The 15,632-nt window shown below is 49.8% G+C and overlaps 1 protein-coding gene across 1 annotated transcript in view; it reads left to right on the top strand.

Annotated features, from left to right (window-relative positions):
- The first annotated feature begins 210 nt into the window (after positions 1 to 210).
- LOC149359140 (isocitrate dehydrogenase [NADP], mitochondrial-like) overlaps positions 211 to 15,632 on the top strand; it is a 33,069-nt gene continuing 17,647 nt past the window's right edge. The window contains exon 1 of the mRNA XM_089571381.1: positions 211 to 406. Coding sequence (XP_089427507.1) covers positions 313 to 406 — 94 coding nt within the window. The 5' untranslated portion in view covers positions 211 to 312. The remainder of the gene's footprint in view (positions 407 to 15,632) is intronic.

Here is a 15,632-nt window from a genome sequence, read left to right as displayed (position 1 = left end):
ACGCCAGCAGCGGATAACCGGCTCTATGCAGTTGCTGCGCTAGCAGTTGTAAACGTATCAGTGTGCCTGCAACGTGTTTTGCGCCCTCTGCCAACAAGGAAGAGAGCCAACAAAAAAAAGTGAAACAAGGTTGGCGAACTATACAGTCACCACACCACGGCGGCGCGGCTATCGCCCGGTGAAAATCGCGTCCCATTGGTTGTGCTGGCGGAGGGGCGCCTTTTTTTTCTGGGCGGACTTTGTCTGCATTTGTGTCGGCCGGAGAAAACGTGGACGCAGTGGAGGTTCTGTCGCCGCTGGTACGCAGAGACAATGGCTCGTGCGGTGTTCAAATTTTCGCGCCTACTGACGAGGGAAAGCGGCCTGTCATCTCCCGCCGCTGTTCACGTCCTTCAGAGCAGATCTTGTAAGTAACCGCCCATCGCAACTTGCCTTTTGACGCTCGTGCGTCGCGCCTTGCCAAGCTCTGCCAGATTTCCGCTCAGTCCGGGTGCATCGCTCGCGGTTGTCCACATCCGCGCAGGATGCTCCGAATCGGGGACCTGCGGCGTGATCCTTTTTCTCCGAGTAGTGGAGCCACGTGGATGATACTGCATGCCGGTCAGGATATTTGGCATTCTGATGTCACTCAACTGCGTAGCTTATCTCCAGCATTGCTTCGGCAAATATGCACTCCCTTTTTCATCTTAGTCACGAAAGGAATGAAAAATGGCGAAACTAGCGAAATGTGTTTTGTCATGCATGCGCGCACATCATCATGATCACATGTGAATTGTAAAGCGCGCGTTTTTTTTGTCTCCTCGTTTTCTTTCTTTTCTTCCCCTCACTATGCCGTGTGCACACCGCGTGGTCACTACGGTATGTTCTCGGGTGCCTTTCCTGTCTTTGTACTGTTCGGTCATTGACCTCACACTTGCGCGAAGTCCATATATCACTTTGTTTTGTAAAGCATGCTGCTGGCCGAGTTATTGTGCATGCTTAGAACAACTTAGCGCAATGAAAAAAAGAAAAAAAAAGACGAGGGATACAGACAAGGAATGTTCACAGGCGACCTGCATCGCACTGCTGTACGCTCAAGCACCTAATAAATATCCAAAATATTCTGAGGGGCCAGTTGTTCAGACATACTGTTTTAATGGAGAACGTAGTGTCGAGATAGCATAGAGAAAAGGCGAGTACAGGACGGGCTCATTGTTGGGACGTATTCTATTTTATTGAGTTGCAAATTTAGCACCCGTCCTATCCTTGTCTTTTCTGTGTGCTGTCACAATCCTACGTTCTTCGTACAAACAGTATGCAGTTTTTCTTATCTGATTTCTCTGTCATGATGAACACATTTATTTTGACCCGGCAGTTTATCGGGGGCCCGAGCGCGAATGACTTGCATTTGCTTCGCCGATAAGAAATAAGGTCTGGCTTCTGTCTCAGCTCTTCTTATCGAGTGCTTATCTGCGCACACAGCCAGACTTGTTTGGTTTTACAGCCTTTCTTGAGCACGTGCGCGTTGAGTGTTGCCATACTTTGGGTTAGGTGTCATCGCACTGCTATCTCAAATCAGCTGTTTGTAGGGCGGCATCCATTCAGAGTTCCGAAAAGCGATAAGGATAAGGCTATTGCGATGCGAATCGTATATACGAAATGACGTTGGTTGCGTGTTGTTTGCCATTCCGTCGGTAAAAGGTTTGATAGATTAATTTTGACGGTTCTTTGATAACGGCTAAATTCAGTTCGACTTTATGCTCGTGCAGTTTTAAGACGTGAAATGCTGTCAATATTCACGTCACTAATGGAAAATCAGAACTGTCACACGCACACAATAAATGACGATAAAACAAAAATTTGTTTATTATTTCGGAGTTTTCACGATAGCGCCTGCAAGCCAGTCAAATTTTACCTTATTATAAACAATGCTCAGGAGCACATCTGGTCAGTGTTGTCCAAATGTAGTATTAAAATTATCTTGCAGAAAATATATACCGCTGTTCTTCGTTGACAGGTCGAAAAATTGCCATAAACTGGCGTGTCTGCACACAAGCCGGGAGTTTGTCATAAGTGACGGTTAAAATATCTCCATCCGCGACGCAATTTTGCTAGATGTATCTGATATAAAATGACTACTTTACAGGTGGTTGCTTATAACAAAGTATTATGCCTTTTCCGTCGGAGGAAGGGGACGCTTTTTTTTTTTTTTTGCGTGTGACACCGCGTGAATACCAGTAAAACTTAAGGCAGTAACCACTTAATGACATCAAATTTGTCCGTGTGATTTTGGTATAATCAGCAGCCTAACTACACCCACTACAGGGCAAGGTCCTCTCCCATAGCTCTTCAACTAACCCTGCCCTGTGCCAGCTGCGGCCACCTTATCCCCGCAAACTTGATAATCTCATCCGTCCATCTTACTTCTTGCCCCTCTCAGCTGCGCTTGGCTTCTCTTGCAATACAGTGATATAAATAGGACATATTGCTGCTTCCCACCTCAACTCAGAGGAGGTAACGCTGATAGTCAGGCTCCTTTCCTTCACGCTGTGATAAGCACGCTGTACCTGTCATGTTTGAAAAATTTAATATTGGTTTTTGAAAAAAGGAAATCATGCAGTAATTGTCTCACATCTCGGTGGACACCCGAAGTGAAGGGAGGAAGGTGGGAGTGAAAGAAGGAAGAGGTGCCATAGTGGAGGACTTCGGAATAATTTCGACCGTCTGGTGATTTGTAACGTTTTTGCCTTTCGCCTCCATTGAAACGCGGCCGCCGCAGATGGGTTCAAGCCCGGGAACTCCGGCTCCCACCGGAGCTTATCCACTGAGCCACTGCAGCGGGTTTTATTATTGTTGTTATTAGTCCCCCCCCCCCCATTTTTTTGCCCTAGGTTGGGCCACGTACTCGGCATTGGCCTAGTCTGGAGACAGGAATACACGGTGTAGTATAGTTTCGCTTTAGCGCAACCACGGTTGACTTCAACCTTGACAGAGAGAGAGAGAAAACTTTATTTACAAAGGAATTCGGGGCACGCCCCAGGGTCCCCGCACGACCCCACTGCACTCAAGTGTTTATGTTCCTGAGGTCCATAACACTGGCAGCACGGCCGGTGGCGATGGTCTGCACGGCCGGGTCCTCCGAATGCAGCAGGGTCTCCCAGTCCTCCCAGGTCTTGAGGTTCTCTAGGTCCCGCGGGGGAGGGTCCGCCGGGCAGAGGGAAAGGATGTGGAGGGAAGAAGCGATGGGTTCTGGGCATAGGGCGCAAGCAGGAGTGGGGAAGGAGGGATGATAGTGGGTTAGGGTAAGGGGCGAGGGGAGAGTATTAACCCTATTTTTACACGATTATCATTCGACCATTCCACATGGTCCGAAACCTAATGTGCAGTCGCGACAATCGGCTGACAGGCACCTGGCGCTGAAGTAAAGCGCAAAGAAAATGAATTACTCGAGTACCTCCGCTAGTGCGCGGCTGACATTCACGAGCGCCCAAACTTGGGAGAATTGTGTGTGAGGCATCACCTAAATTCCATTTTTCGTCAGCTAAATCAGTGTGCAATAAATGCTATGGAATCGGAGCTGGTGGTGGAACGAAAGTCTGGTTAGAGACAGAGGGCAACCGTTTCAGTTTGGAGCGAAACAGTAGTGGCGATACCAACAAAGTCATAAGATGAATGTCTTAGGACGTTTCTTTTTTTTTTTTTTTTAAATTCACAAATGGGCGTCGTCCTTGCAGTAGGTCAAGAAAAAGGGCATCACTTGCATATACGCGTACCCTCTGTTCATTGAAAGTGACATTTCAAGCAGCGTCACCAACTTGTTTGCGTCGTGTCAGCAGACGTCAGCTCGTACTCTCTTACCGGTAGCGTTGTGTGAGCGCGAGCCCTGGACTGCGGGATCGCTGACGGCTGTGCGTAAGTGTTCGAGTCGACAAGGCTAATGTCAATCAAACGCTCCACAGGCTGCAGTTGCCGTGGGTGTTGTTCAGGAGGTCATGGGCGTTGTATCCTCGGCTTCCATATCTCTCTATAGCTCTTTGCATGACCTCTGGCCAGAGAAAGAAAATAAAAAAGAGGGTGCTTTTTACTGTTTATTTCATAATTACATAAAGGCAGGCGTCTGGGATAAGTGCCTCTCTCTCTTTCTCTCCTTTTCCGAACACCAAAAGAGACTGCATCTTTTATCATGACGAGGTCGACCACTCCAAGGAGCTGCCGTAGGGGCAGAACAAGGTCAAGGTCTATGCAAGGCCAACTTGTGCATTCATCAGAGTCACTGCTCAATGTCCCAGTTTCGTTTGCAGTGCAAGTACACTGGATACACTCGTTCTAGGAAAATGAGCGGGGGGGTCAAGCGATATCGTGTGGCAGCCAAACTGTTTATCGGGCAAGTGCCGTGGCTGATGCCCGGCAATAAAGAGAGCGCGATAAGATGAAATTGCTGTGGAGTCGGTGATGTTTCACGCTTTGAAGTGTTTAACAGCAACCAAGGCGATAAAAAGAGGAGAGAAAAGGGAGAAGAAAGTTTGGTCCTTTTGCTGTATCAGGAGTGGTTGTGTGCTACGTGACTGTCCTTGTCGGTCGACCGTCGCCTTAGGCAATTGTTTCAATATAATAGTGCTTTGAAAGCATCTTTACGTTTTTTTTTTTTTTTCTGCCGCGATCTGGAGTATGCCTTGCTCCCACGTGTATTGTGAAATAGGCGGCGCTTTTTTGCTTTTCTGGCTTCTTTGGCCTATCGCCGGTGGAAAAAGACCTTGCAGAGCGAAGATCGCATTCCGTGGCCCCAGAGCCTTGCTCGGGTTGCATGACTGGCTGATGATCGAGCCTTTTCGAAATGCACGTTGCAGTGGAGCATAGCAGGCACTCTGCATTGGCATTTAAGCTTATGCCATTTTTTTTTTCCTTCCTTGAAGACCTTGGACATGCGCGCACTGAAAGCTGTTTTGTCGCTGACCTTCTGTAGAGTTACAAAATAAAGCGAATTTGCATATTCTATGTGGCCTGCGTTTCATAAACCCTCAATATTTTTCTTCATTCGAACTGCCTCTAGAAGAATTACCTCTTAGACAACATAATTAGCATCATCTGTGGCCAGCAGAACCCTCTGCGCGGGTGTCCGTGCCTTGAAAATTAAAAGCCAGTGGGGAAAATACGGCTGCGGATTCTTCCTTGGCGGTGACGTCTGCAATTGGAGGCGCTTGCCCGACGGCAGGGCCAGTCTGCGCGGCATTGAGTTCATGTATGCATAACTTCGTATGCATTCCACGCACTTGTCAACCATTTCCCGAAGACGAGATTCCTTCGCAAGCTCGCGCACGCCCGTAGGAGCTTTATTTTCGCACCCGAGAATTGCGCCATAGAGACACATACTGCGCTTCGAAACGTGATTTTCTCCCCGGGCCGCTGTCAGGGTTCCTGAATTTCGCGCGCTCTGCTCCGCTCTCGCCGAAGCGGGGGAAGGCGACGCCTGCACGTTTGGAACCGGATCAGGGGGGCAACTCGTAGCCCACGTGAACGGGGGGGTATTGACTTCTTCCTTCTTCCCTCTGCATACTTTCAAGAGGGAGGAGAGCGGGGGGATTTTGAATTCGCTACGCGTCATGCGTCCAGGACTATTCTTGTAATCAAAAGTAGAAGGGTTGGGCAAGAAGCAGGCGCCGGGACTCGTGTGCGGAGAGCACGTGACGTTGTCGCTTGGAGGCGAAGCCACTCTCCAGCCGGCTATTTTTGTTTTGCTCGGATTCTTCTCCTATCCATTTCTCATTGTCATTCCGCGTTCATTTGCGCTGGTGTCCCATTTTGGCTATTTGTCGTTTTTTTTTTGTTTATGCCTTCCAGTCGTGGGCGTGAGTTATCGTTCATTTTTACCCTCATTGTCTGCCCGCGGCTTGTATGTATGTTTGTGTACCAGCCGGGCATGATGCTGCACGTAGTGTTAGTTCAGTGCAGTGAACATCGCAGCTTTTGGCATTTTGAGACACTTCGAATTTCACACGTGCGATCGTACTTCATCCGTTTCTCCTCTCGGGGAGCTGCAGTTATTACCGACCGCAAGTCCAGTTTGGTGTCTTATGTGACTGATAGCCTCTCAACGCGACGGTGTGAATTGAACCTGTGCCAGCTTATTAAAGAAGCCCGCGCGCTAGTTGGCACCTTCATCCACGGTCTGGATGGTGTGTGCCGCTGCACAGAATTACAAGTAGTGTGCCGAACTGCGCGCGTGCGCTGCCTGTCCACTCTGGCCAGAACAGGCTTGATAGATTTTCGGATATTCCGGGTGGCGCCTTTTGCGTCGTAATGGCGAGGTGACCTGTGGAACAAATGTCCAAAGAAGTTTATAGAGATTGCCGCTTTTCTTTGAAGAGAAAGCAAAGCAAAACAAATCTATTTTTCTAGAAAGGCGTGAGAGTAATTTGTTGCCTTCCAAAGGTACCTACGGTTTCTTGTCATAAAAAAAAAAAGAGAAGAAAGTTATGACTCGCGTCATGTTTCGTACGTTTCGTTCCTGAGAACACACGTACAGTCGGGGTCAAAAGTCTGTGGAGCACGTGTTCCTCAAACGAAGCAGATAGCTCTACTGTTAGCCTGTGGCTGGAGACCACGCTTGTGGAGATGGGAGTCAAAATTGCGTTCTTTCATCTCCACAGGTTTGAAGCTGACTTCCCCGTCGTTCCTCTCTCCCCTTGTCGTACTCTGCGGTGGCATGATTCCAGCACACAAAGCACGCTCGAAAAAAAAAAAACATACTTGTCGTTAATTTTCTCTCTTAACCACTGCCATTGAGAAATTTGTGACGTGAACAGCAGAGTGGCAGTTTGCGCGGTCTCAGTGCTCATTCGCTTCGGTGGAAAGGAGGTTAGGTACGCGGAAAATGAGAGGACCACACGCAGAACGAAAACAAAGAACGTTACCTGTTTTCTGCACGCGTGAATACGAAAGCGCCTGTCAACCAGGCGGATCGGGCGTGCCGTGGCTGCTTTTAGCAGTCTCGAGGCGCGACACCCTTTCTCTATAATACCGGTTCTTATCGTAGTTTGCTCCACTTTCGACGCTAGCATGACAGCTATCCCGGCCCGTTGCTATGCATATACTATACGCAGCTCTGATCATGCTCGTTCTGTTGTTTGCGCCGAGGGAGCGCCACTTCTGGGAACTGGGACGGAACGTTCCGACAGCGCGATCGGTTAGCAGCCACGTGCTGTGGCGGCTCGAGTGACGATTGTTCGTCTCTGCAGCATCGGGGCAAACAAGTTGTGTCGCGCCTAGCAGACGAATGCGTCGCAGCCGGGCATAGAATACTGTGCAGCAGCGTTTGGCACGTGTCTAGGGAAATGAAGAGCCTAAACCACCCTGTAACCCAAACTTTGTCACCTGTCGCGACTCTCCTAAAAGCGACCAGTGTTTTTTATTGTTTGTATTGTGGGGATCTACCCTCGCCTGATCGAGGCGCCTGGCAACATCCGTCTTTCACTCACCCGTGCGCCGGGCCAGAGGGGCTACTCCCCTGCGGTCTAAACGGATTAAAAACATTTAGTTACTGGTACTTACTTTTTAGAAGAATGTTTATTGCATACTGTCCTCTATTTGTTTGACCTTTAGCCCAGGAAGGCATTACAGGACTGGGGAATAATAGAATACGTGAAGCATGTCCGTCTCTGAAGGGAAGCAGACGAACCTACCTCTGTGATTATTAACAATATTTGCTCGTTTCGAGGTCGCCACTCACAAACTGGCGCCCTTGATGTCAGAAAAGTTCGTAGTTGTATCGTTAGGAAGATGTAATTGCTCGCGTTGGTTGTTAAGGGATTAGCACTCCTGCGCCATTGGATTGAGCCGCTTGTGTCGCTTCCTAGCAATAGCTCGGCGTCGATGGTCGTTTGTTTCATGAGTAACGGATTTGGCAGCTCACGCCAGTAAACGGATTATGGGAGAGTGCTTTCGCGTGGCGCTAGAGCCGCTCCGCCGCTGCCGGAAAAGCTCGTTTTCGCTGTCTTCCACATTTGTTTTCTGCGTGAAAACTAAAAAACAAGGCTGGGTTTTCGCGCCCAACTACTGACGTGTAGCGCTCGCTGCCAGTCTCGTTCGGCGCGGCAAAAATAAACGCCAGAGCGCGCATGCGGCTAAGTGGAGCACCAAGTAACGGCGAACGCCGTAGCGGAGCGTCTCTCCTTTTATCGCGACCGCGGAAAAAAATGAGCTCCTCTGCGCTTTTTTACGCCTGCTCCCTGCTCCGTCAGCGTCGGCGACGACGCCCCTCCGCCGCCTTGCACAAGCGTCTTGCTCTGTTCTTCCTTTTTGTACTTTTTCGCTGGCATGCTCCCCCCACCCCCCCCACCCCCCCTTTCTTTTTCTTCTTTCTCTGACATGTTCGCTCTTCTCATCGCCTGCCACTGTCGTGAACGACGGAGAAGGAGCGTGGTTTTGCTGCCTACGCTCTTCGCTGCCTGCGTGCGTGGACTGCCTGCCAGGCCGGCCACGTTGTATCAGTTCCGCGGTGCACGTGTGCCGAGATCAAGTGGCCAGTTCGGCTCGTGCACAACGGTCCTGCCTGCCCTGGCGGGCGACTTTCACCCTTGCTGCGTCCATTTTTAGGGCTTGCCGTGTCCACTTCCTTCCCGTCCGTTGCTTTACTTGCTCTTTTCCTTTCATCTTCGCTATGCTCCTCTTGCTTTTCGGTTCGTGTGTACCGGTTCGATCCGGGTTTAGCTGGAGCGTGAACTCGGAAAGTTCCGCGGCGGGCGTTGCAGACGACCGGAGAGGAAGTGCAAAGCGGATGAAGTGAGAGCGTAGACCAGCACCGATTACCGCAGATTGTTCCCGTGGCGCTACCTGTTGAGCGGCTCTGGTGCCTGCTGTAGTCGCAAGACGGAACATATCCATTTGCGAAGCTCTATGTCGGTCCCATGTTTCGAGGAGCAGCGGAAAAATTGGGCCCGAATTCGGAGGTCTGCATATTGTCGCGTCACCTGTGGACGTAATGCTAGGCAGCAATAAAGCACGCAGACGAGCGATGACTTACAATCGAATTTTTATTGTTTAGAAGAAAGGTGGGAAATTCGGGTATACAATTCATGCTGTTATTAATATTTCCTTAACCCGTCGTACGTTAGCGGTGCAGACCGAGCCATTTTTTTCTTTCGCATTATTTTTAGGATACTTAACCCTTTTGAATGTTTGCAGGCAGTTGTATCTGTTCCCGCCGTCCGAGAAACAAAGTTTCAGTTGTAAGTCAGCGCTCGTGCATGTGCCTCTTCCTATAGTGTCCCGTCTTGTCCGCGTCGTCCGTCATAATGGCGTACCAACTTGCGGAAGCCTCTGTTCTAACCTGGGCACAAAGTGTTAGCTGGTTGCCAGTCCGCGGGAGCGGCATACGTGCGTGGATTTCTGTTACTCATGGCGGGCGTATGCGTTCTCTAGCTCCAGCAAGCTTGTCGTGAAGGGCGGCCGGATATTGATGCGACCTTTCGCAATCGGCGCCGTTAAAAGCAGTCTGACAGGAAGCAGGCCGCTGTCGTGTAGCTGGAAGAGCTGCCTGAAATAATTGAGTGGGTTCGATCTCCGGCTTTCTTTGGTTTTGATTCCTGTGTGTAAACCGTATAGAAGCACTGAAGTTCCTAGATCTAAGGGATATAGGTCTCACCTACGGTGCCATGCAACAACATCTGTCTGGCTGGCAGCTTCGCGTCACGTCAGCGCCTCTCGCGTCTGCCTTTATAACGGCCGTTTTATGGGCTATCGTCTGGAGGAGTGCTCGAGTGCAGTGGGCGGTGCTCGTAAGCTGCACACGGGAAAACTCGCTCTGCGTAAGGTGAAGGCGCTTGAGCTGTGGAAGGCACACTGGGGTGTGCTGTACGCGCAGGTTTTTTTTTTTTTTTTTTCTCGCCCTACGGCGCGAGGCGATACTTGAGGACGAACGAATGACACGTTGTAGAGAGCGCGATTTGGAATCGCGTGTCAGGAAGGCCGAAACTCACCTGCAACGCTATTTCGCGTGTAATTCTATAAACTCTGCACTATACGAAAAAAAAAGAGTTGCGGATCGGGCAATTCCCTATCGCTTCGTTATTACTGTCAAAACAAACTAAAAACAAAACTCTCGTGCGAAAGTACAGGCTGATGGACAACGCAGTTGATTGCTTCCTTTGTGGTGGAAAGATAGTATGAAACGTGGAATGCCCAAGGGAGTCTGTCGTCGTGAAATAAATGTCTCGACGCGGCATGTGTATGGGCGCCCGCATTACGTATGAGCGTTGTGATAAGAGCTGAAGTTCATGCAGTGATTTATTTACACAAGCACAGGTTTGGAGCCAGCAGCTGCGTGATATGCTGCCGCAGCACAGTCCGTGTTAAATGGAAGGCCTGACAGCACGCGAGCGAAAGAGTCTCTCGCAACATGAAACGAAAACGGGCGCTGGCGCTGTCGTACGTGTTTCGAAAAACAAGGGAACCGGAAGATATGGCGCAGTGCTACTGGTGCGAGGGCACGGCAAGGTCGTGCGTTTGGCGCATTTCATGATCGCGGATCACGTAGCGTGTGCGAGCGCACCTTCGCTTCCATTCAAGATCCCTTATGTACCTTTCCACTGGTCGGTTGTGGATGGATGTATACTTGGATACAGACTGTTCCGAGTGTCCTGCTGGTCTGGCGCGCGTCGCTACTCAACAGCGCATATCAGTTCCCTTTCTATTAATTCACGTTGGCGTTTTATACATATATAGTTTCTTGTAACTGTACTGAATTCTCAGATAAACGAACCTATTACAAGATTTAAAAACTGAAGTAGCTCATCCAAGCGCCATTGACCCACTCAAATGAACATTCCTGGGGGCTACTCATGCTTTGCAGCAGCGCCAAGATTTCAGCTTTTTGTTTCTAATCTTCAGGACACTTGCGTCTTGGGAAGCTGTGACCCTGTCTGCACCACAACTCAAAATGTTGCTCTTCGAAATTTCACGGGCAGCCGTTTGTACTTTTATCAAGTGTCGAAAATAACTTACTCCTCTGGTTTTTAGGCCGCCTTTCCCTCTTTGTATACGCCCGCCCCCCTGCGCAAGTAGTAGAGCGTCCACAAAAGACCCCAAGGTGGTCGAAATTATTCCGGAGCCCTCCACTGCGATACCTCTTTCACTCCTTCCTCCCTACCTTCCTTCACGGCGTGGTTGAGGTGTCCATCTAGAGGTGAGACAGTTACTGCGCCTTCTCCTTCCTCAGAACCAATTTTTTAGTTTTGCGCGTTGTTAAAAATAAACAGCAAAAAAAAAAATAGCTGCTTTTCATCAGGAAGCATTTCTTTTTTACAACAGTCGTTGATCCCTCGCGCGCGCGCGCCAGACATGCAGTCACGAGTCTACTAGCGAGAAGTCGTCGGATAGTTGACGCTGCTTGTTCCGTGTGGCTGCCAAGTGTATACCGTTGGAAGTGTATACATAGGCTCTCTGACGCATGGCGTTGCCGGTTCATCTTCGCGCACGTAAATACTCCATCCCAAAATATATCCGCATACAGACCGGGCCAGGCAGTCAGCAAGTAAACACGGTGTTCTTTCCGCTTTTTCTGTATTTCTGAAAAAAAAAATCTTCCTGCCTTGAACCATTCTTCCTCCCCCTCCTTCTTTCTTCTTTTTTCGTTTAACTCGTCCACGGCTGGGTATACTTTTCCAGGGGACCCACAGCATTGCACAGAAAGGAAAAAGCAAACTGGAATTTTTCGCGAAGCACGAGAAATGTGCCGTACTGTGTCAGTTAACGCGACCCATCACACTTAGGCTCAGTCTCAGGGCGTTCAGCTGTTGATCCCAAGGTCGCGGGATCGAATCCCAGCCGCGGCGGCCGCATTTCGATGGAGGCGAAATGCTGTGCGATGTCAGCGCACTTTAAAGATCCCCAGGTCGTCGAAATTATTCTGCAGCCCTCCACTACGGCATCCCTCTGAGCGTCGCTTTGAGGCGTTAAACCCGACATAAAGCATCGCACATTACTGCACCGCTTGCATCTTCCTTACGGCCGCATCTTAACTGGGCCTTGTGTCCAGCAGAATCTCTAAAAGCAGCGGCGTGAAAGAAAGTACATTTGGGATTTCAGTAGACGCGGTCATCCTCAGATATATATGCTATAATGCAGCGCACGGGTTGATCCGAGGAGGACGGCATTTGAACTGGAAAGTGCACAAAGGGCGTGCGCTTTGATCGTTTGGCCCTGACTTAGTGCCCGCGTAAGTCGACCGCGGCGCGGAAATAGCAACATCGACCCGACTAGTGCCGTGTCGCTCGCACTGAGCGTGAACCTCTGTCCACGGGAGTCCCCGTTCCGAAGCTCAAGTCTTCCGTCTGCGTTTCTGTTTCTTGGTTCCGTTCTTGCAATCGGAGTATTGTGTACGTTGCAAAAACGTACTCAAATCGCGCGCTATTATTATTTCGCATTAGAGTCACTGGATGCCGCACTTTTCGGAAATTATAGGAAGGGTTAGTTACTTTTGTCCCCAATAGTAAATGCGTACAGGGTTGCTCAAAAGTTCCCAAGCCAAAGGGTCCTCTTTTGAGCACTACAGTAACGCAGTTTGCGACACCTCTGCTGCTCAGAATATCTCTAGAGCAGAGAAGAAGTATCGTTCCAACTTCTCATAACCTTGATAGCTTTATTGGCATCTTGGCTGCCAGGATATACCGGCGAAAAGCAGACCCTGTGGCCTGGGATTTTGTGACCAACCCTGTACGTACGTACCACATCGCACGCGATGACCGAACACTTCACCAAGATGTGGTTCTTGGAAGCTGGCTTCTGCAATCAGCGCTTCGTTCGTTGCGCAGATGATAGCCGTATCACAAACGCAGCCCGAGAAAAGTCTGTGGCCGTGGCAGCTCAGTGCACTCGTAGATACAAGATTGCTTGTGGGCCCCTTGGTTCTACTAGATAACGTGTGAGCCAAAGAAGCTGGCAAAAAGAAAAAAAAAGTGAATGCGATGAGATTTTGCACCTCTCTCAAAACTCTCAGAACTGACCGGAACCTCGTCGCTCATCATCATCAGCCAGGTTGCGGTCACGGCTCACTTCAAGACTATCAAGAGAAAGGTCTCTCCCGAGCTTGCCCTTCAATTAACCCTGTCCAGCGCAAGCCGCGGCCCTCTATCCTGACAAATTCTCTGATCTCATTCCATCTCATCACAAAGCTCTCTGCCACCCCTTGTCATTGTTTCTTTTTTTTTATTTTTAAGCTTGTGATCTCCTCTTACCCTCAAAGACTGCGTTATCTTCTTCCTCCGCATTGGGCGTCCCGCCCAAGTACCTTTCCTTGTTTTGATTTCCGCTGTGATATCACTGTCCTCTAGTTTGCCCTCTAGTCCAAGTTGCTCTCATCCTATATCTCAGCACAGCATGTATTACTCCCCTCTCCGTCGTTTTAGCCCGCTGCGTTGACCTCGAATTGATTTATTTTCATTCCGATTCATTTCATTTCCCTTTCAGTTATATCCCTGGAGTCGCTGCCGCAGTTGAGTCACTCCGGTTTCACCCTTGGAGGAGCTGGGCGCTGGCGTCGGTTTTTTAGTCCCTACCGTCGCAGTGACGTGTTACTCAGGATCACGTGACACCACTCCGCCGCACCGAGTGCAGGCTTTCAAGCAGAAGCACTTGGTCGGCCCTCCGTGTCATTGCGGGACGTACGAACGAGGGACGATCTGTACATGGCGTAGTCCGCCGCCGGTTATCGACATAATGCGACACTGATGACTAGGGCCGGCTTAATCATTATACTGACGGCCAAAAGCAGTGGCGCAACTAAGCGGAGTAGTAGTAGTAGTAGTAGTAGTAGTAGTAGTAGTAGTAGTAGTAGTAGTAGTAGTAGTAGTAGTAGTGGCTTTATTTATATATTTGATATGGAAGGTAAAATAATTTTTGCCACCCCGGCATCTGCTATCGCGGCTGGAAGCACCTGAGCTGGGGCAGCGGAAATAAAGGATAGCAGGCAGTGTGTAGAAGTGAAAAGAAAGGGGTGAGGGGATAGTAGAAAGGACAGGGGAAGGGGTACACTGTCAATATATCTATTTACATATCTACAAAAAAGAAAATTTTTTAGCACGCCTATGAAAAAGTGCAGTGAAATTAGAATAAACGACTGTACTCATCATCGAAAAATAATCACTTTTCGTAGCGCTAGCTTGAACACAGCTTGCCAGTCTTACGATAATTCGTCCCACTTTTTTTTATTACACCGCATTTTAGGAACAGCTGACCTGTTGCGCCATGATTCCCGTGGTGCGCGTGTTATCGCCATCAAGACCTTACGACTGCTTAGCTTTTGTGCTACTTGCCGCATTCGTACAATTTCGTAACATCAGCCGCAGGTGTTCCATAGATGGCGGCCAGGGAATACTCCAGCTCTTACTACGCAACAGAAAGCATACACATTGATGCCGAAAGCGGCTATGCAGTAGAAATGATGGCCGCCGAGAACGGCCGAACCATGCACACGCTCCGGATGCGCACGACATGCGATGGCGCCGGTACACATCACTGAGCCCAACCGCAGCCGCGCTCAGGCATAAATCCCACGTGGTGCCACCTTTATTGCGGTCTGCGCGTCGGATAATACGTTCCCGCGTTCGCCATCTCTTTTCGTCATTGGCAGAGTATGAAACAGAGTGAACTGCGGAAACACAGACACGCAGGGAGCACATTGTTCCGATCGACCTTCCTTCCGTGCCGCGTCTCACGTACGTACGCCTTGGGCGAGGGGAAGAGACTGTAGCAAGAACGCGCGCGAAGCAACGGTGGCATGCGCGCAAGCACGCGAGGCCGGAGGAGGCTGAGCACGCGGGTAATTGAGTTACGGAACCCCCGCCGAGAGAGTCCGTGCGACAACAAACACAAGCTGAGAACCGCACGCTGAGCTGAAGACGGGCTTTGTGTTTTCGCCAGCACACTTGCGTGGTGGAGGGGCTGCGGCTGCAGCAGAGCGCGGTTCTGAAACGCTGACAGCTGTGCACAGGCATTTTGCTCCGGCTGAGAGCGCTCACGCTAGGCGGCTCTGGAACCGCGACTGGCCTTGCTTAAAACCGTGGGAGTAGAGAGAGAGAGTGTGTGTAAACTTTATTGTCAACTCAAATCTGAGTCGTTTTCTAACGGTGTGTGTCAATCGGCGATTTAGATTCAGATTCTGAGCTCTGATTGGACCGCGAAGGATATCATGCTCTTTCGCGGATTTGGAGAGCTTCTGTACTCTTCAGAGGAAGGGGAGGTGGAGGTTGCATCCCTCCATGTAGACTTCTTGCAGATTTGGCCATCCGTGTTGGTGCATGAGCTTTCTTTAGAAAAGCTCATGAAGGGATTTTAGGTGCATTACATGCTTGGTATAGGCGGCCAGAAGAGGCCACGTGGTTGTTTCAGGTTTCGAGGCGAAGCCAGTAACGTTCCATTTGGGGAATTTTTCCCTTTTCAGGGAATGATAGGAGCCAAATTTGGCGGAAAGGGAATCTATGCGGAGTTTCAGGGAATTTCCAGTTTCCGGACCGAAATTTGCTCATTTTTTTCAAAGTGCTGGGTTTTTCATGCCGCTGCAGGAAAAAAGGGCCAGAAATTGGGATTTTGGGGTCTGATTGAGACAGTTTTTATTTACGGCTTAGAACATCACAGGGCGAAGGGGCCCAACTCTTCCGTTA

The sequence above is a fragment of the Amblyomma mixtum genome, chromosome 2, assembly GCF_055824585.1.
Source record: "Amblyomma mixtum isolate Tamu chromosome 2, ASM5582458v1, whole genome shotgun sequence".
NCBI lineage: Eukaryota > Metazoa > Arthropoda > Arachnida > Ixodida > Ixodidae > Amblyomma > Amblyomma mixtum.
This window is presented reverse-complemented; position numbering and strand designations above follow the sequence as displayed.